Raw genomic sequence first — 19,783 nt, 5'->3', positions numbered from 1 at the left:
CTCTATTTCTTCCCCATCTATTTGCCAGGAATTGAGAGGGCTGGATGCCATGATCTTGGTTTTCTTAATGTTTAGTTTCAACCCAAGTTTTGCACTCTCCTCCTTCACCCGTAACAAGAGGCTCTTTAGTTCTTCTTCACTTTCTGCCATTAGAGTGGTATCATCTGCATATCTTCGGTTGTTGATATTGCTTCCGGCAATCTTAATTCCAACTTTTGATTCATCTAGCCCTGCCTTTCTCATGATGTGCTCTGCATATAAGTTAAACAGGCAGGGCGACAGTATACAACCTTGCCGGACTCCTTTCCCAATTTTGAACCAATCAGTGGTTCCGTGTCCAGTTCTCACTGTTGCTTCTTGACCCGCATATAGGTTTCTCAAGAGACAAATAAGATGGTCTGGTACTCCCATCTCTTTAAGAACTTGCCACAGTTTGTTGTGAGCCACACAATCAAATGTTTTAGCATAGTCAATGAAGCAGAAGTAGATGTTTTTCTGAAACTCCCTAGCTTTCTCCATGATCCAGCGTATGTTGGCAATTTGATCTCTAGTTCCTCTGCCTCTTCGAAATCCTCCCTGTATGTCTGGTAGTTCTCGATCCACATACTGCTGGAGTCTAGCTTGTAGGATTTTAAGCATAATTTTACTAGCAATGAGAAATGAGTGCAATGGTGCGATAGTTTAAACATTCTTTGGCACTGCCTTTCTTTGAAATTGGAATGTAAACTGATCTTTTCCAATCCTGTGGCCACTGTGAGTTTTTCAAATTTGCTGGCAAATTGAGTGTAGCACTTTTACTGCATCATCTTTTAAGATTTTGAATAGCTCAGCTGGAATACTGTCACCTCCACTAGCTTTGTTGTTGCTCAGCTTTTCTAAGGCCCACCACTTCACATTCTAGGATGTCTGGCTCGAGGTCAGTGACCACCTCATTGTGGTTATCAGGGACGTTAAGCTCGTTCTTGTATAGTTCTTCTGTGTAATTTTGACACCTCTTCTTAATCTCTTCTGCCTATGTTAGGTCCCTGCCATTTTGGTCCTTTATGATGCCCATTTTTGCATGAAATGTTCCCTTCATCTCTCCAATTTTCTTGAAAAGATCTCTGGTCCTCCCTATTCTATTGTTTTCTTCTATGTCTTTGCACTGTTCATTTAAGAAGGCATTCTTATCTCTTCTAGCTATTCTCTGGAATTCTGCATTCAATTGGGCATATCTTTCTTTTTCTCCCTTGCCTTTCGCTTCCCTCCTTTCCTCAGCTATTTGCAAAGCTTCCTCAGACAGCCATTTTGCTTTCTTGCATTTCTTTTTCTTTGGGATGGTTTTAGTTGCTACCTCTTGTACAATGTTGTGAACCTCTGTCCATAGTTCTTCAGGCACTCTGTCTATCAGATCTAATTCCTTAAATCTATTTGTCACCTCTACTGTATATTCAACAGGGATATGATTTAATTCATACCTGAGTGGCCTAGTGCTTTCCCCTACTTTCCATTAGATCCAAAGATTCTTTTCCTATGACTGACAAAGTTTTTGCTTTCTTTTATTATTTTCTGATTTGATATCAAATGTATAACATATAGTACTAGAGAAACTAGTGCAAAAAATCAGTGACTGAACAAAATATGAAGAGCTGCATTTTACAGAGGAAAATTTTCTTTATCAAGAAAAATAATCTGCTCAGAGTGCTTTTTGTCATCTTATCTTTAAATCAATTGTAGCTTTTAAACACAAATCAAGTTAGGGTAGTCCATTAAAAGTGCCAAAGAAATTTAGATCATTAAAATAAAAAATAAACTTTGCAACGAGAAGTTCATGGTCTGAGCCACATTCAGCTCCTGGTCTTGTTTTTACTGACTGTATATAGCTTCTCCATCTTTGGCTGCAGAGCACATAGTCAATCTGATTTCTGTGTTGACCGTCTGGTGATGTCCATGTGTAGAGCCATCTCTCGGGTTGTTGGAAAAGAGTGTTTGCTATGAGCATTGTATTCTCTTGACAAAATTCTATCAGCCTGTGCCCTGCTTCATTTTGTACTCCAAGGCCAAACCTGCCTGTTATTCTAGTTATCTTTTGGCTTCCTACTTTAGCATTCCAATCCCCCATGATGATAAGGACATCATTTTTGGGTGTTAGTTCTATAAGGTGCTGTAGGGCTTCATAAAAGGTAAATGTAAAGGTTCCCCCACACATGCATGCTAGTCGTTTCCGACTCTAGGGGCCGGTGCTCATCTCTTCAGCACCGGTGTTTGGGGCATAGACTTGGTTTGCCTTGGATTCGAACTGAGATCATTCTGTCATTTGGGGGATTGTATCCCAGTATTGTTTTTCCTACTCTTTTATTGACTATGAAGGCTAGTCCATTTCTTCTGAGGGATTCTTGCCTGCAGTAGTATACCTGATGGGCATCTGAATTAAATTCACCCATTCATGTCCATTTTAGTTCGCTGATACCTAAGATGTCAATGTTCAGTCTTGTCATCTCTTGTTTGACCATGTCCAGCTTGCCTTGATTCATGGATCTTACATTCCAGGTTCCTATGGAGAAAAAATCTTTACAGCATCGGACTTTCCTTTCACCACCAGACACATCCACAGTTGAGCGTCCTTTCGGCTTTGGCCCAGTCGCTTCATTCTTTCTGGCGCTACTAGTACTAGCCCTCTGCTCTTCCCCAGTAGCATGTTGGACGCCTTCCGACCTGAGGGGCTCATCTTCCAGCATCATATCGTTTTGCCTTTTGGTACTGTCCATAGGGTTTTCATGGCAAAGATACTGGAGTGGGTTGCCATTTCCTTCTCCAGTGGATCACGTTTTGTCAGAACTCTCTGCTATGACCTGTCCGTCTTGGGTGGCCCTGCACGGCATAGCTCATAGCTTCATTGAATTATGCAAGCCCCTTCGCCACGACAAGGCAGTAATCCATGAAGGGGGCAATTAACAGTACTCATCTCTAATTTATAAATTATTTAAATTTGTTTTATCTTCCCTCATCAGATTGAGGAAGAAACCAAGTCTGATCTCTACATATTTTTCTTCCATATTGTCCAACGCATTCCAGAATATCTTCTTCATTTGCAAGTAAGTTCTAATAACTTTCTCTGACCTTTTTAAATTAAAATGTGAGAAAGCTTTAGCCCTTCCAGATGCAGTTGTATTATAGCTCCCATCATGGCAAGTGGATAGAAATAATGGGATAGTTGTCCCATCATTTGAAGAGTCACATAGATAATGTGGGTTTTAGGAATACAAGAAGCTACAGTATGTTGTGTTGTTTTGCTACAGTGTTTTGGAAGAGGGTCTGTTTCACCATACAGCTCTCCGTACAGCTTTGGCCCTTTCAGAAGACTGTAAAATGCTGCCTTATATTGAGTCAGAACATGGATCTATCTAGCTTGGAACTATTTGCAGGTTGTCACCCAACTCCATTCTTGTTCCTAGCATCATAAGGTTCAGATTATAGCACCAAACTTCAGTAGCAAAACTGCTGCTTTTTTATGGGCTTTTTGTAAAAACAAAATAGCAAATTGTATATATTTTGCTCCCTTGGCCATAGCATGAGCAAAACAATAGGACAATCTCTATTTGGCCGATGACTCTTATTACTGGACAATCAGTGTCCATTTCTCCTATGGCTTCCAGACGTTGAAAGAATAGAAATTTTGACTTCCAGCCAGCTCCGATATACAGTATAGCAACTGGCATTACCTGCCCAAAGTTTCATTCAGGATACTTTCGCAGGCTATGAAGAGACCCTATAAAAGCTCAAAACTGAAAACCTTTCCATTCAAAGCAAGTGCTGTACCGGTGTGTTACAGCCCAAACTCAGGACGAAAAAGGGGGCTTCGACCTGGTATTCAATATAAGGTGAATGTCATGATATATATCAAATAAACTGAGAAGATGTTCAGGTTTAATTCTGATTTTCTCCTTTTGTACTAGAACATCCTGAAATATACTGAGCAAGAGCATCCAGATTATTACCTCCTTCTTGTCTGTGTTCAGCGCCTGCAAGTATTTATTTCTCATTACAGTCTTCTCTTCCAGTGCAATGAAGATCTGCTAATACAGAAACAAAAGAAACTGAGAAAGTGAGTCTAATGCCGAAGCGTAGCCTTTTTGCGCATTTTTATGAAAATTTCTTTCCAGGAGCAAAATATGTTTATATAACATCTCTTTTCTCCTTTGAGCTTCTCAACTAGTCTGAGAGATAAGTTGACTGAATGACTGGACCAGGATCATCCTGAGAATTTCAGGTTGAATTTTAACCTGATCTTCCCAGCTCCTAGCTGATTGCTATACCGTAGAATCTGAGAACAGCAGTACTGTGCTTTGTTGGCTGTGCCCAATAGAGTACACGAAGTAGCAGGAGAAACATTAGCATTGCTGTGGGTAATCACAGGTCCCTTTAAAAAGACATAAAAATATTTCATAACCTAACTATATAAAGACATGTGAATAGACTGACCATTGCTGTCTTTGTTATTCCCAATTCTTCCCCATGCTCTTGACCCAATATATCAAGAGTGGAGGCCCAGGATAATAAGACTAATGAAGACACAGCTGTTCTTAGGCATCTCTTCTGTAGTATCAGACATTTATTTTTTATTTTTTATTTTTTATTTTAATTCCATTTATATCCCACCCTTCTCCGAAGACTCAGGGCGGCTTACAAGCTTAGTAGTAGCCTTCATTCTATGTATATGCCTGCTTGTTAGGGCTTTCACACACACACCCCAAGCGGCATTATTACAAAGTCAGCTTATTGCCCCCAACAATCTGGGTCCTCATTTTACCTACCTGGGAAGGATGGAAGGCTGAGTCAACCTTGAGCCTGGTGGGACTCGAACCTGCACTAATTGCAGGCAGCTGGTGTTACTTAAGGAGGCATTAGCCCACTGCTCCACCAAGGCTCCAAGACATGTGGAGCAGTTCCACTTTTAGCATCATTGCTGTGCCTCCTGCTGCTACCTTTATTTGTCTGTCTGGAGGGAACTGATAGAGGCTGCTCAACTATAATAAGTCATTGTTTCCCAGACTTACCTCAGAGAGATGTTAACTCCAACTGAGTTCTTTGAGGTTGTGCTGGCTGGCATTGCCTTTCCGTGGAGGATTTTTTCCCCTGTTTCTTTCTGCTCCTGCTTTGAAAGTTGTCCTACTTAAGAATGAAGCACCACCATGAACTGTTGAGTTGGAGTTGCATGCAGTGTGATGTGGATTGGGTCCTTTTAACCCTAACCCTTAAACGGTGTTTTCAGTTCTGTCATCCTACAGTCCTAGGCACCAACAGTCTTTGGGGTGGGGGGATCTGCTTTTCAAGGTCAGGTCTGCAGATTATACATTCTGGTGATAGACAGGTGGATCTTTTAGGAGCCATAGTGGCACAGTGGTTAGAATGCAATATTGCAGATTAACAACTGCTCACAGACAGGACTTCTAGTGTGACCAGCTCAAGGTTGACTCAGTCTTCCATCCTTCCGAGGTGGGTAAAATGAGGATCCGGTTTGTTGAAGCAATTTGCTGACATTTGTAAACCATTCAGAAAGTGCTGCAAAGCAATGTGGAGCAGTATAGAAGTCTAAGTGCTATTGCTATTTCTCTATAATGGCACCTGACTTGTGGAATTATTTCCTCTTCAATGCCAGTGTGATCATTTAGGTTTCTTTGTTACATTGGCTTTTCCCAGCCATTGTTTTTTCCCCTTTTAATTGCTTTATTCCTTTGGAACCTTTGCAAAAAAGAGTAATGCTGTAAAATATTTGGAATTATTTATAGTATGTACAAAAATATATGAAGGAATAATAGAAATTTGATACTGTTCTATTCTAAGAAAAGCCTGATGCATGTTCTGCATGGATAATGCAAATTAAAAAGTGCCACTATTATTCCATACTACCAGGATTATTTTCGCAGCCAAAATGGTCAAAAAACGTAAATGAAAAATCAGGGGGATCAGCTCACTACTTTGCAAGAACTAAATCCTTCTTTAGGTTTTTTTCCCATACAATGTTAAATTCCACTTGGAGATTCATCGTATTTTCTCAGTTATACTTTAATGGCATTTCTTGAAAAAGCAGCACCAGGCTTTGGTTGGTGAAACTTGATATTCTACTACTAAACCGTTAATCCTATAAGCCTGTTTCCTCTTTATGATATATGCAGCATATTTTCCTTAATTGTTTGGTCTACTGCTGTTTGGGAATTTTATACATAAGGGCTAAAAACTTATTTCTGTCAATGAAAGTGGAAGTTCTGGAAAATTGCTTGTGATCTAGAATATTTATCATACTTCTAATCCTTATATGGGACTTTAGTACCAGTAATAATGGTATTCAAGCACTATAGACATAAAATTATCTGTTGCTGAAATTAATACAAGCCTAATGCCCTGCTGACTAGAAAAACTGGTGTGGTTGCATTCTTGTTGAACTCACAATATTACATTTCTGTTTTACTAGATCTTCCTTCATAAAGTTATATAAAGGTCTAGCCTCTCAGTGTCCCAGCAGTGGACCAGCAGCATCTCCAACCCCAAGTGCAGCTTCCTTTCACAACAGCGGAATCCATTCTGAAGAGACAGTGCATCTGTTTCCAACAGTCTCTGTTTCTGGAATAACTGCTATGTGAGTACAAAGATAGCATCAGAAGATACTAATTCAGGAATGTACATTACAGCATCATCTTCAGCTTCTTTATTCTTATTCTTGTCTATTCTTCCATTTTGCAAACTTTTTTCGGTGCAATGTGTTTCGCAAATATTTCAGATTTTGTTCACATACGTAACTCGTCTAAGGTAGTAAAAAGAAATGTACAGTATTCTCCAAATCCTTGTGAATTATTCATATCAGAAAAATACATATTAGCAATTTGCTTGGGGGGAAGCACTTAATTTACTTGACTGGCAAGGGGCTCCCATAAAATTGGTAACCCAATCATCCAATGTGGAGCTACTTTCGCCTATGTTGGGACAGAGGGGGAACACTGTGTTTGCTTAAGCTTGTTTACCTTTATTTTCTTACCACTCTTTTAAGGCATTTGATGTCACACATAAAAAAGGGCCAACAAGAATTGGCAAACATCCCAGGGAAACCATGTGAGTGGGAAGCTGATGGAAGAAAGCATGGCAGACCAGAGAGTGCTTTAACTTCATCTCAGTTCAATGAGGAGGACTTGAAGGCTCTAGCAGCTTCTCTGCAGCCTCTTCCAGACATGGAGTTCAATGCTGCTTCGTCAGATATGAAAGAAAACCTGCAGAAGCCCCACAAAGCTTCTGTGGAGCTTCTGCAGGACAGCCGAAGCTTTACTCCTGATTTTGAAGATTTTGAATACCGAGGGAATACATATGCCATTCCTGGACTCTATGAGAAAGAGCCTCTGGCTATCCTTCAGACTTCCTCACCAGCCTCTTCTGAATCTAGCATTGACATCTGCTTCTTGAGACCTGTGAACTTCACAAAGGAAGCAGAGAAGGCTCACCGCACTTTGCAACCACTTCCCAAGAGCAGTGATCTGGAGCACATCAGTAGCAGCACCTCCAAGCGTGAGGCTTTTCGGAGCAAGGGCAAACAACTGAGTCAGTCCTTGAAGGAGTTTCCCCGGAGTGGGTCTGAAGGCATCAGCACAAGGCTATATAGCACAAGGAGCAGCAGTGGGAGTCGACTGTCAAACTTGCAGGAGAGAGGCTTCCAGCCCCATGAGGCCTCTGCCACCTCTAGGAGCTCCCAGTGGAACTACTTTCCTCCACAGCGAGGAGTGGGTGAAAAGCAAAGCTTTGTAGAAGTAAGGAGAGCAAAAGGCCAGGGCAAACCCACTTCCCAGCAGGGTCTGAGAAACACGTAAGCGGGCTACTGACTCAAAGGCAAAGACGGGAGGGTCAGGGCTGCATCCCACAGGGATATCATTCAGTTAGTCCTTTTTTTGGCTAGTAGGTGCATGTACTGCATTTGGAATTATAGTTGAAAGCAGTCTCCAGAGTATCTTCCTGCCTCTGTCTAGACCAGGGGTGTCCAGCCATAGCAACTTTAAGACTTAAGGACTTGAACTCCCCCCCCAAACAACCCATTTCCCTCCCATGCTGGTTGGAGAATTCTGGGAGTTGAAGCCCACAAGTCTTAAAGTTGCCAAGGTTGACACCCGTTGTCTAGAAGATTATACTCCATTTTCCCCCCTAATTTTATTTTAAAATGATGCCAAATCAAAAAATGTTTCTAATTCCTTGAATGGGATAGACAGTAATGGAGAGAGTACTTCAAATAGCCCCCTTATACATGATAAACTGTGGTTCAGTTACTTAATCTAATAGTTTGTATCTTCATGACAAAGTCAACCATGATTGAATGCACATAGTGTAGGATGAGAAAATATCGTTAGACAATTAATATCTGTATGTGTCTTGAATACAGACTGGGACACCATGGCAACCCAGAATTAGCATTAATAAGAATTAAGGAAGAATTCATGAGAGGGCTGCAAATTAGTTGTACTGTTCAAGTTTAGGTAGGCTTTTCTAAGGATTTGTTCCTTTAAGATTGATCTTACAATCTTGGTCTGCTACAAACATCAGCCATGCCTTGACAAAATCATCTTAGCTTAGATACGAGCCAGATGTTTACTATTATATTAAGATGAACAGTTAACATTAGTTGTTGTTGTTAGCTGCGAAGTCGTGTCCGACCCATTGCGACCCTATGGACAACATTCCTCCAGGCCTTCCTGTCCTCTACCATCTTCTGGAGTCCATTTAAGCTCACGCCTACTGCTTCAGTGACTCCATCCAGCCACCTCATTCTCTGTCGTCCCCTTCTTCTATTGCCCTCAATCTTTCCCAGCATTAGGCTCTTCTCCAGTGAGTCCTTCCTTCTCATTAGGTGGCCAAAGTACTTGAGTTTTAGCTTCAGGATCTGGCCTTCTAAAGAGCAGTCAGGATTGATCTCCTCTAGGACTGACCAGTTTGATCGCCTTGCGGTCCAAGGGACTCGCAGGAGTCTTCTCCAGCACCACAGTTCAAAGGCCTCAATTTTTTGGCGCTCAGCCTTTCTTATGGTCCAACTTTCACTGCCATACATTGCAACTGGGAAGACCATAGCCTTGACTATACACACTTTTGTTGACAGGGTGATGTCTCTGCTTTTTAGTGTGCTGTCTAGATTTGCCATGGCTTTCCTCCCCAGGAGCAAGCGTCTTTTAATTTCTTGGCTACAGTCCCCATCTGCAGTGATCTTGGAGCCCAGGAAAATAAAATCTGTCACTACCTCCATTTCTTCCCCATCTATTTGCCAGGAATTGAGAGGGCCAGATGCCATGATCTTGGTTTTCTTAATGTTAAGTTTCAACCCAAGTTTTGCACTCTCCTTCTTCACCTGCAACAAGAGGCTCTTTAGTTCTTCTTCACTTTCTGCCATTAGAGTGGTATCATCTGCGTATCTTAGGTTGTTGATATTTCTTCCGGCAATCTTAATTCCAACTTTTGATTCATCTAGCCCTGCCTTTCTCATGATGTGCTCTGCATATAAGTTAAATAGGCAGGGCGACAGTATACAGCCTTGCCGGACTCCTTTCCCAATTTTGAACCAATCAGTGGTTCCGTGTCCAGTTCTCACTGTTGCTTCTTGACCCGCATATAGGTTTCTCAAGAGACAAATAAGATGGCCTGGTACTCCCATCTCTTTAAGGACTTGCCACAGTTTGTTATGATCCACACAATCAAAGGCTTTAGCATAGTCAATGAAACAGAAGTAGATGTTTTTCTGGAACTCTCTAGCTTTCTCCATGATCCAGCGTATGTTAGCAATTTGATCTCTAGTTCCTCTGCCTCTTCGAAATCCTGCCTGCACTTGTGGTAGTTCTCGATCCACATACTGCTGAGGTCTAGCTTGTAGGATTTTAAGCATGACTTTACTAGCATGACAAATGAGTGCAATGGTGCGATAGTTTGAACATTCTTTGGCACTGCCTTTCTTTGGAATTGGAATGTAAACTGATCTTTTTCCAATCCTGTGGCCATTGTTGAGTTTTCCAAATTTGCTGGCAAATTGAGTGTAGCACTTTTACTGCATTGTCTTTTAAGATTTTGAATAGCTCAGCTGGAATACTGTCACTTCCACTAGCTTTGTTGTTGCTCAGCTTTTCTAAGGCCCACTTCACTTCACATTCTAGGATGCCTGGCTCAAGGTCAGTGACCACCTCATTGTGATTATCAGGGACGTTAAGCTCATTCTTGTATAGTTCTTCTGTGTAATTTTGCCACCTCTTCTTAATCTCTTCTGCCTATGTTAGGTCCCTGCCATTTTGGTCCTTTATCATGCCCATTTTTGCATTAAATGTTCCCTTCATCTCTCCAATTTTCTTGAAAAGATCTCTGGTCCTCCCTATTCTATTGTTTTCTTCTATTTCTTTGCATTGTTCATTTAAGAAGGCATTCTTATCTCTTCTAGCTATTCTCTGGAATTCTGCATTCAATTGGGTGTATCTTTCTTTTTCTCCCTTGCCTTTCACTTCCCTCCTTTCCTCAGCTATTTGCAAAGCTTCCTCAGACAGCCATTTTGCTTTCTTGCATTTCTTTTTCTTTGCGATGGTTTTGGTTGCTACCTGTTGTACAATGTCGCGGACCTCTGTCCATAGTTCTTCAGGCACTCTGTCTATCAAATCTAATTCCTTAAATCTATTTGTCACCTCTACTGTATATTCAACAGGGATATGATTTAATTCATACCTGAGTGGCCTAGTGCTTTTCCCTACTTTCTTCATTTTAAGCCTAAACTTTGCAAGGAGAAGCTCATGGTCTGAGCCACAGTCAGCTCCTGGTCTTGTTTTTACTGACTGTATAGAGCTTCTCCATCTTTGGCTGCAGAGCATATAGTCAATCTGATTTCTGTGTTGACCATCTGGTGATGTCCATGTGTAGAGCCGTCTCTTGGGTTGTTGGAAAAGAGTGTTTGCTATGACCATCGTATTCTCTTGACAGAATTCTATCAGCCTGCGCCCTGCTTCATTTTGCACTCCAAGGCCAAACTTGCCTGTTATTCCAGTTATCTTTTGGCTTCCTACTTTAACATTCCAATCCCCCATGATGATAAGGACATCATTTTTGGGTGTTAGTTCTATAAGGTGCTGTAGGGCTTCATAGAACTGGTCCATTTCATCCTCTTCAGCACTGGTGGTTGGGGCATAGACCTGGACTACTGTGATATTGAATGGTTTGCCTTGGATTCAAACTGAGATCATTCTGTCATTTTGAGGATTGTATCCTAGTATTGCTTTTCCTACTCTTTTATTGACTATGAAGGCTACTCCATTTCTTCTGAAGGATTCTTGCCCACAGTAGTATACCTGATGGTCATCTGAATTAAATTCACCCATTCCTGTCCATTTTAGTTCGCTGATACCTAAGATGTCAATGTTCAGTCTTGTCATCTCTTGTTTGACCACGTCCAGTTTTCCTTGATTCATGGATCTTACATTCCAGGTTCCTATGGAGAAAAAATCTTTACAGCATCGGACTTTCCTTTCACCACCAGACACATCCACAGTTGAGCGTCCTTTCGGCTTTGGCCCAGTCGCTTCATTCTTTCTGGCGCTACTAGTACTAGCCCTCTGCTCTTCCCCAGTAGCATATTGGACGCCTTCCGACCTGAGGGGCTCATCTTCCAGCGTCATATCGTTTTGCCTTTTGGAACTGTCCATAGGGTTTTCATGGCAAAGATACTGGAGTGGGTTGCCATTTCCTTCTCCAGTGGATCACGTTTTGTCAGAACTCTCTGCTATGACCTGTCCGTCTTGGGTGGCCCTGCACGGCATAGCTCATAGCTTCATTGAATTACACAAGCCCCTTCGCCACGACAAGGCAGTAATCCATGAAGGGGATTAACTACCCAGGAGCTATTATTATTAAGCAGTAATAATAATTCCTGGGTACTGCGGGCCTTTGGAGAATATTCATGCGGATTCTTGCCTGCCTTCCTGCTAGAAATGCAGGAAGTGATCTTGTAGGGAGAGTATAATCTTTCCTGCTCTCAATGAAACAAGCTTTTGAGAAGCAATTCCTGGTCTTTAAGATGGGTTTGGTTCCTAGGACTTATTTTAGGAACATTGAGAACTGCAGTTACGCTAGCCCATAACAGGAACAGAACATTCTTCCGTCCATCTTATCCAAATGCTCAGATCCCCCAATATTGGTTTCTTGTGATATGTAGCAGTCTTCATTGTGTCAAGGGGGTGCCAGGGAACTGTGATTTGCCAGGATTTATAAAGTAAAAGGTCTCCTACTCTTACTGCCTAAGTTTCAGAACAAACGTTAAAAGTTTCCTACAGAGGTTTATTTTCTCAACCGCTTTTGTTCCACTGAATGAGACAACCATTTTTTCCCTTTTCAGGATATGCATTTAGAAGACATCCGATTCTCTTGCAGAGATGACAACGAGCAAACGTCTTTCAGCAGTCATCCACCACGGCAAGAACAAAAAAGAAGCTTTCGCAGTTCCTTTCGCAAACTTTTCAAGAAGAAATGAGTCATTCAAAGAAAAATAAATTTGCCAACATTTATTTACTCCTGTTATGCAGAAGGGCCACCTACCAATGGGGAAAGCATTTTATTAATGTCCATTGTAGTTTATTGGTTCTGAGTTGTTAATGTAAAACCTTAGAGAAGTGTGGGTTGTCATAACTTTTGCCGACTAAAGTTCAGGCAGGATTTTTCAGGGCTGGTAATACCTTGCATGCCATACAAGAGTTACAGTGTGTAACAATGCATGTTATACAGTTTTGGTTCTATAGCATCTTTAAATCAGTGCTCCTATATGAACTGGTTCAATAGGAAAATGTGTCTCCAAATAATAGCCAACTCCTCTTTGGATATCTCCATTATCCATTTTCATTAGTGCAGAAAAATGTAGCAGTTCTTGATTGATCTATCTCTAAAAGAGCAGTTCACCTCTTAAGAATAGCTTTAGGTACAATTTAATCATTTTACATCCAGAATATTGTAAAATAGGAATGTTTATAATTTATTTAAGTGATCTGGAAATAAAAAAATATCTAGATCACAAGATTCTAAACCAAATGATTAGGGTTTTTCCCCCATAAACCGGAAAAAGGTGCTAGGCTCATATATACATTTTAAATTTGTATAATTTATATTTTACTTCTAAGTATGTTTTATTGCTTGCATTTTGCTTCAAATGAAATTGAAGCAAAAGGCATGGTTCATTTGCTCAGCAAATTCAACTGAGTATTTGTTTGTGTGATTAAGTTATAAAAGACTAATAATGAGACAAAAATCCAAAACACCCAATCTTGATTGAATACTTATACAATGGATAATGAAAGCTGGAGAAGTTAAAAAAAAGTGGGAAATATGGGAAAAAAACAGTCCAATATCTTTCTGGAGCTAATAACCAATAGTATATTGACCAAAAACATTTAATCAGGAAGAGGTAATCTGCTGCTCATCTAGCAAACTGGGGTAATAAACAATCAGAATTACTTTTTCAGGATATAATATTAAAACTCCAAGTCATAGATGGGATAAATTCTCTACAGGTATTAAAATATTTTATTTACTTATTGAATTTATGTGCTGCCTAGAGACAACATATTTAATATTTAAATACCAGGATTATTATAGTAAATGCAAAGCAAACAAAAGCACAACAGTTTCTTTGAATTATTTAACTGCATTTTTACATTGACTAGTGGCCTTTGGTGCTGTAGACTTAAGATGTTTGGTTTTCATATAACTAAAATGTCGCACATTTTCCTATAGCCCAATTTAGTTTGGATTTGACATCAATAAAAACTAAACACTCAAGCTCTCTTCAGATTAAGACCAAATAGGAAAGAATGAATGGAGGAATTGGACTATGTATTAGGTCTGGGGCAACAGGCTGTATTCAACTGCAGAACTCACATCTAACAGATTCTGCATTATATAGATCAGAGTTCCCCAACCTTTTGGGCTTTGGGGACTGGCGGGGAGGAGAGGGGATGGTTCTGCATGAGTGGTGGGCAAGCTCAATTGTTCCCAGCTACATTTTTGGGAGCAGCGGGCATGCAGGCCTGCTGCTCGCACAAATGGAGTGCACATGCTCACGCAAGTTGGGATGCACGCGCACATGCACTCATCTGCCCCTTCTGTGGCCCGATTCTGAAAGGCTTAAGGCCTGGTAGTGGGCTGCGGTCCAGGGGTTGGGGACCCCTGACACAGATCACCTATATAACATAAGTATCCTCACATGATGCTAAAACACAGTGATTGTTTGCTTTTGGCTTAGCCAATTGTGACGTGTGAATGTACTAATAAGTTGTAACATTCTAAACCCATTCTAATATTATATTCTTTATTAAACAACACTATAAGTTGAATAAAAAATTACAGGTAGTCCTTGATTTACAATAGTTCATTTAGTGACCATTCAAAGTTACAACAGCATTGACAAAGTGACTTATGACCATTTTTCACATGACCTTTGCAGCATCTCTGTGGTCATGTGATCAAAATTCAGACATTTGGCAACTGACTCATATTTACAATGGTTGCAGTGTCCTGGGGCCAGGTGATCACTTTTTGTGACCTTCTGATAAGCAAAATCAATGGGGAAGCCAAATTCACTTAACAACTGTGTTACTAACTTAAAACTGCAGTGATTCACTTAACAACTGTGACAGGAAAGGTCATAAAATGGGGCAAAATTCATTTAACAAAAATCTCAGCAACAGAAATCTTGGGCTCAATTGTGGTCATAAATAGAGGACTACCTGCATGGTAGCTCGACAAATCTAAATTATCATATATAGAGAAATATAGCACTTATGGAATACGTAAGGCCTTTTTTATTTCTGAACAGATCTCTTGAGTGCCAAAAAAATAACAACCACTATTTTTAGTTTAAATGCAATCTGAATACCATTGCAGACATAGCATACAAAGCACCTATAGACATGAAAAGGTACACACACTCATAAAATTTACCAGTTTAGATATTACATTTCAACCTTACAGAGCTGAATTGGACTGCCATTGTCTTTTAACAATTTAGCAATGCATCCACAACATTTAAAAAAGGCAATATGTTTTCAAACATGTAAGTTATCAGAATTAATCAAAAACAAACCTGTATAGAAAACAAGAACTGGCTAAATTAAAAATGTAACCTGAAAAATAAGATCCTGTCCAATAAATCTACTTTTAGAAAGAAAAAACTTTTTAAAAGGCACATTTGGCAGCTACTAAAAGTTGCATACATCTGGCACAAGATTCATTTTCCTTTTCAGCTGTCTAGAAGATAGAATTTACAAAGATTGTTCAATTTTACAGCACCTAATTCCTTAACTAATTTTGTATTCAAAGACAAAGGGAACACACTTTGACTTTAAAGCCTTACCACTTATTTTAAAAAGCACCCTACTGTGTTTTTAATTTTGAATTATAATCAATAATGACCCTACAATTTGCTTTATTTTAAAAAAATATGAGAGTGATTGAATGGAATTGAAAAGCGATTTATAACAATTGTGCGGAATTTAATTCTTATGACATACCAGTATCTGAATTCGATTTTACAGTTTTGAGAGAAGATCCCAGGAGTCAGTTAATTGAGCTTTCTCCTTTATTAAAAACAAAATTTCAGAAAGTCTTCCTGAATTAAAATTTTAAAACAAGGATTTCATGCATGTGTTTCTGTCCCCATTAGTGCGGTGTGCTTAATTTATGAGGGAACGTTGGTAGGCTACTTCCCCAAGCCATACTAAATGTAACAGGAACAGCCAATTCACTCGCGCGCGCCCCCCTTAGCAGAATTCCCACAGTACCAATTCTGTCTTCTATTGATGGTGTTTTCAAGGGACTAGCGGGGAAATTAGGCTACAGAATCCATGTGTGTATGCACTGGATACTGAGTGTTTTAAGGTATAGCAGAACAGAAGCTGCTGAATTATAAAAATGAAGTTTTCAATCAAAAAATCCAATTCCAGGAAAAGCAGCCTGACCTAAGACTGCAAAAGTATACAAAAGCAAACAATACCATGCATAAAAATAACACATTTATAGCATGCTCAATAAAACATGGCAATAGATTGCTTAGATTTGCAGGGTTTCTTTCCCTTTTGCACTGATCATCGTAATGGCACATAAATCCGAGGTTTCCCTTTTGACAACAAAGTTGGTGATCAGAAAAATGCATCTTAACTTGATATAAAGAGTGCTTGCTTATGTTCATTTTCCTAACCCTTTAACAATTTCATGGAAAAGATTCTCTCTCTCTCTCTGTTTCACACACAAACAATTTAAAAAAGCTCTTCTACACTATTAAACCCTAATCTCTTCGATTCTACATATATTGACAAGGGACAATAAGAGGAAATAAGGCAATTTTTTCCATGTTGCAAATGGAACACATTTTACTATTACAGTGATAGTACTAAGCAATACAATTGGGTTTGAGGGAATCTGGCTAGATTAAGATTAGGCATTTTTAAAGTGATTACCTTTGTACAGAAATATAAATATTTACCATTACTGTGGTAAAGAATCTAAAACCCTCACAATATCAATAGCAACTCGTTAAATCAATTCAATATTAGCTGACCGCTATCAAGCAAAGTAATCTTAAAGACAGTTGTAATAAAATTTTGCTGGGAGAGTGTCTTTTCATTCAAGACAGATTTGCTTATGAAATTACTATTTAAAATTTTTAAATTAGCAATGTGTACTCTAGTCTTTTCTTGAATGTCAGACTGCTTGATCAGGGAAATCGTGTTTCATTGTGGCAGACAGAAGCAGGAAAATTTGCAGCTATCCTCTGCTTTGCTCAAGTTGGAGTGAGGAAATATCATACGATATTTAGAGTTCTTAGGAATGGCACTGTTGCCATTATACAAATGAAAGAAAAATAGGTTTAACTGGGGCCCAATTTATGATTTTTTTCATTATGAATCTGAATTATTTCTGAAATATTTTCAATTGAATCCCCACTCAACTCTTCTTGTAGTCTTAATATCACACATTTTTCCCCAGAATGCTTTTTTGATTCTTTTAAGATAAATCCAATTATCATTTACTGAAATGCAAACACCATAATTTGCAACTGGGGAAATTTCTTGTAGCAGTAGATTCCCACAATGACTTTCAACAACATTATTCCAATGGCATGGCTTTCTACACTGTTGAAAAGTACTCTGAAATGGGGAAAACATTTCATCTAAGCATATATACTGCACCATCCACAACTCCTAAAGTAGCAAGATGATTGAAAACTTCAATAAATGGCATGTATTATACAGTATGGGGATCAGAAGCTCATAGGTAGCTCAGAAGTTGACAGGTCTGATTAATAAAAAAAAAAAAAAAGATACCGTATACACATAGATTTCCCCTGATATAGTAAATACTAACTTTAAACTTGAAGTTAAACAGAGTTTACAATGCATGAAATCCATTAATCACACCAACTCACCTGGATTTTGCTATTCAATAACTTGGGATTTCTTCTGGGCTTATCCTTTGTAAACTAAAACAATGATCTAGAAACAGAGATGTGTGTACCACAGCATGTTTCACCTCCTCAGGGCTAAAAACTGAAATGTACATTTAGCAATGCAATAATTTAATATATGTCAGCCAGACAAAATATCTGTCTTTATTTCAATTAAATTAAAAACAATTTGCAATTATATTTATGCAACATTCACTATATACATATGATTTATTATGCAACTACAAGGCATAAGTTGATACTGATTATTCATCTACCTACCACTAGTTAAAACAAGGTGATAACTAGGGATTGGGTGGGAGAGATGGCCAGCGGATCATTTTTTGCATTTCCATGGCATAATCAAAGAGGCTGCAGCACTAACTGGAAAGTTGATCATTGGTAAACCTCAATCGAGGACTTAGTCAATAGTTATCCATGCAGACAGGGATTTAACTGACAGTAGTAGTGCCATTTCAAAGTATTTATTTAAGAAATTTAGAGCCTGCCCACTTCCAAAGAGACTTTGGGTAGCTTACATTAAAAACTAAGAAATTATAAAAAGATTCCACATGTCTGGATAAACACAATCCCTTAAACAGAAAAGATAGCTACAGATTTCTATAACCTACTCCCAGGCCTGGGAGAACAGCCATGTTTTTAAAAACTTCCATTGTTTCCCTTTTCAGGATATGTGGGAGCTACACAGACCTCTGGGGAATATCATTCTAGAGGAGAGATGCTGTGACAAATAAGGCAGACTTCCTGTGTCCTGAAAAATGGCATTATTTGACTGAAGCAAACTAAAGCACACCGTGCCCATTCACGGGAGCAGGCAGTCCCTCAGATAGCTTGTGAGACTTAAATTTCGTTTCAAGAGGGCACAAATTAGGCATTCTACTTCCTGCATGGTCTTTAGAACTGGCCTCAACAGATTTATATAGAAGGAAAGTACCTCTTTGGTGAAGCCTAGGTACCCATGTATTTACTAATAATTGTAACAGTTTGTAAACAGGACTGCAGTGTAATGTGATGCCTTAGCTGTATCCTGGTTCAATGCTACAGATCACCCTCACAGTCCAGTACATGATTTGAAAGCAGGGAATGATACAATTACATTAAGGAGGCTAACAAATTCCGTTTGATTTTTTTTAAAAAAGTGCATATTTTACTCCAAGAATTTATGTCATGGACAGATTATAGGATTATGCTTCACATCCTTCACTGGATAATACACAAAGCACAGGAAATGCTTATTGGCCCAAAGAGATCTGCAAACCTAATTTCTGGTACATTCAGATGTCCAGTGAGTTTAGAACAGTGCCTTGCATACTTTACTAACAAACAGCATTTTTTTCCACAATAAAGGGGCCAGTTATTAAGTTTTATTATTTTCCACATTATATATATCAAATGTAGAGTCATTAGTGTTAGGAGCAATACCACGCAGCTCCTTGTTGCCAAAAGACATGGTGCCTCTATTGCCAGCAATAGACGTAGCACCGGAGAAAGCATGCTCTAGCACAAAGGAGAATTCAGGTTGAGTGGGCATTCTCCAGCAAAGGGGGTCCGTCGCGATGCACTGATGGATGGGTGGGCTCCCTTTTATAAGTTTTTGGAGGAAGCTTTGGGATATGTTGAGAAGTGCTTTGCCGTGGAGGAACAGGTGGCCCAGCGACAGAATGGATGTCCATTTCTTGGGGTATCAAAGGAGGTGATGGCAAATGCCTGCGTGCAACATGGGGAGAAGGGGTCTGAGGAGGAGGGGGAGTAAATGGAGAGGGGCTATTGGGAAAGAAAGTGTTGGCAAGTTCACTTTTTCTGCCTAAAGGCGGTGGCTGGAGATGCAAAGGCGAACTAGAGAAAACATCAGGAGTTCGCACAGGTTCTCTTGGTGGCAACACAGGTGGGCTTTCAGGAGCATCTGAGATAGAGGTCCTGTCGGGCACCGAATACCTCGGTGAATAGATTTTTGTTGTTGGCTGCCGAGGGGGAATTGCTGGTGGACTATCCAGATGTACAGAAGAAATCTAAAACAAAGAAAGAATTATTGTTAGAAAGGGATTCAGGGACCTCAACGATTAACCTTTTGCACAAAAGCTAAATTACGCCTTGATAAATCATTCACCCAAAGATAGATGAAAATAATTTATTCTTCAATTTATCCTTTTCTTTCTCTGGTTAAAATAACATATTTATGTTACATCCCTGTTTATTTTAAACATGGTGATGAAAACTAGGAGTGTGCAGAAAATGGAAATGAGTTTTGTTTTAAAACAAATAGCCCTGTACTCTTGTCTTCTGAGTCTTCTGCTTGACTCTTTC

At 39.5% G+C, this 19,783-nt stretch overlaps 2 protein-coding genes across 2 annotated transcripts in view; one reads left to right on the top strand and one right to left on the bottom strand.

Annotated features, from left to right (window-relative positions):
* The window catches only part of ARHGEF33 (Rho guanine nucleotide exchange factor 33), a gene marked incomplete at both ends in the record, with an annotated part of 36,839 nt that extends 24,340 nt beyond the window's left edge, over positions 1–12,499 (top strand). Inside the window, 5 exons of the mRNA XM_083379320.1 lie at positions 2,991–3,074; positions 3,936–4,084; positions 6,452–6,616; positions 7,025–7,772; positions 12,365–12,499. Coding sequence (XP_083235446.1) covers positions 2,991–3,074; positions 3,936–4,084; positions 6,452–6,616; positions 7,025–7,772; positions 12,365–12,499 — 1,281 coding nt within the window. The remainder of the gene's footprint in view (positions 1–2,990; positions 3,075–3,935; positions 4,085–6,451; positions 6,617–7,024; positions 7,773–12,364) is intronic.
* Positions 12,500–14,305: 1,806 nt separating this feature from the next.
* The window catches only part of SOS1 (SOS Ras/Rac guanine nucleotide exchange factor 1), a 56,116-nt gene continuing 50,638 nt past the window's right edge, over positions 14,306–19,783 (bottom strand). The window contains exon 22 of the mRNA XM_083379233.1: positions 14,306–19,488. Coding sequence (XP_083235359.1) covers positions 18,994–19,488 — 495 coding nt within the window. The 3' untranslated portion in view covers positions 14,306–18,993. The remainder of the gene's footprint in view (positions 19,489–19,783) is intronic.

The sequence above is a fragment of the Vipera ursinii genome, assembly GCF_947247035.1.
Source record: "Vipera ursinii genome assembly, chromosome: 1".
In the NCBI taxonomy this organism is placed as follows: Eukaryota; Metazoa; Chordata; class Lepidosauria; order Squamata; family Viperidae; genus Vipera; species Vipera ursinii.
This window is presented reverse-complemented; position numbering and strand designations above follow the sequence as displayed.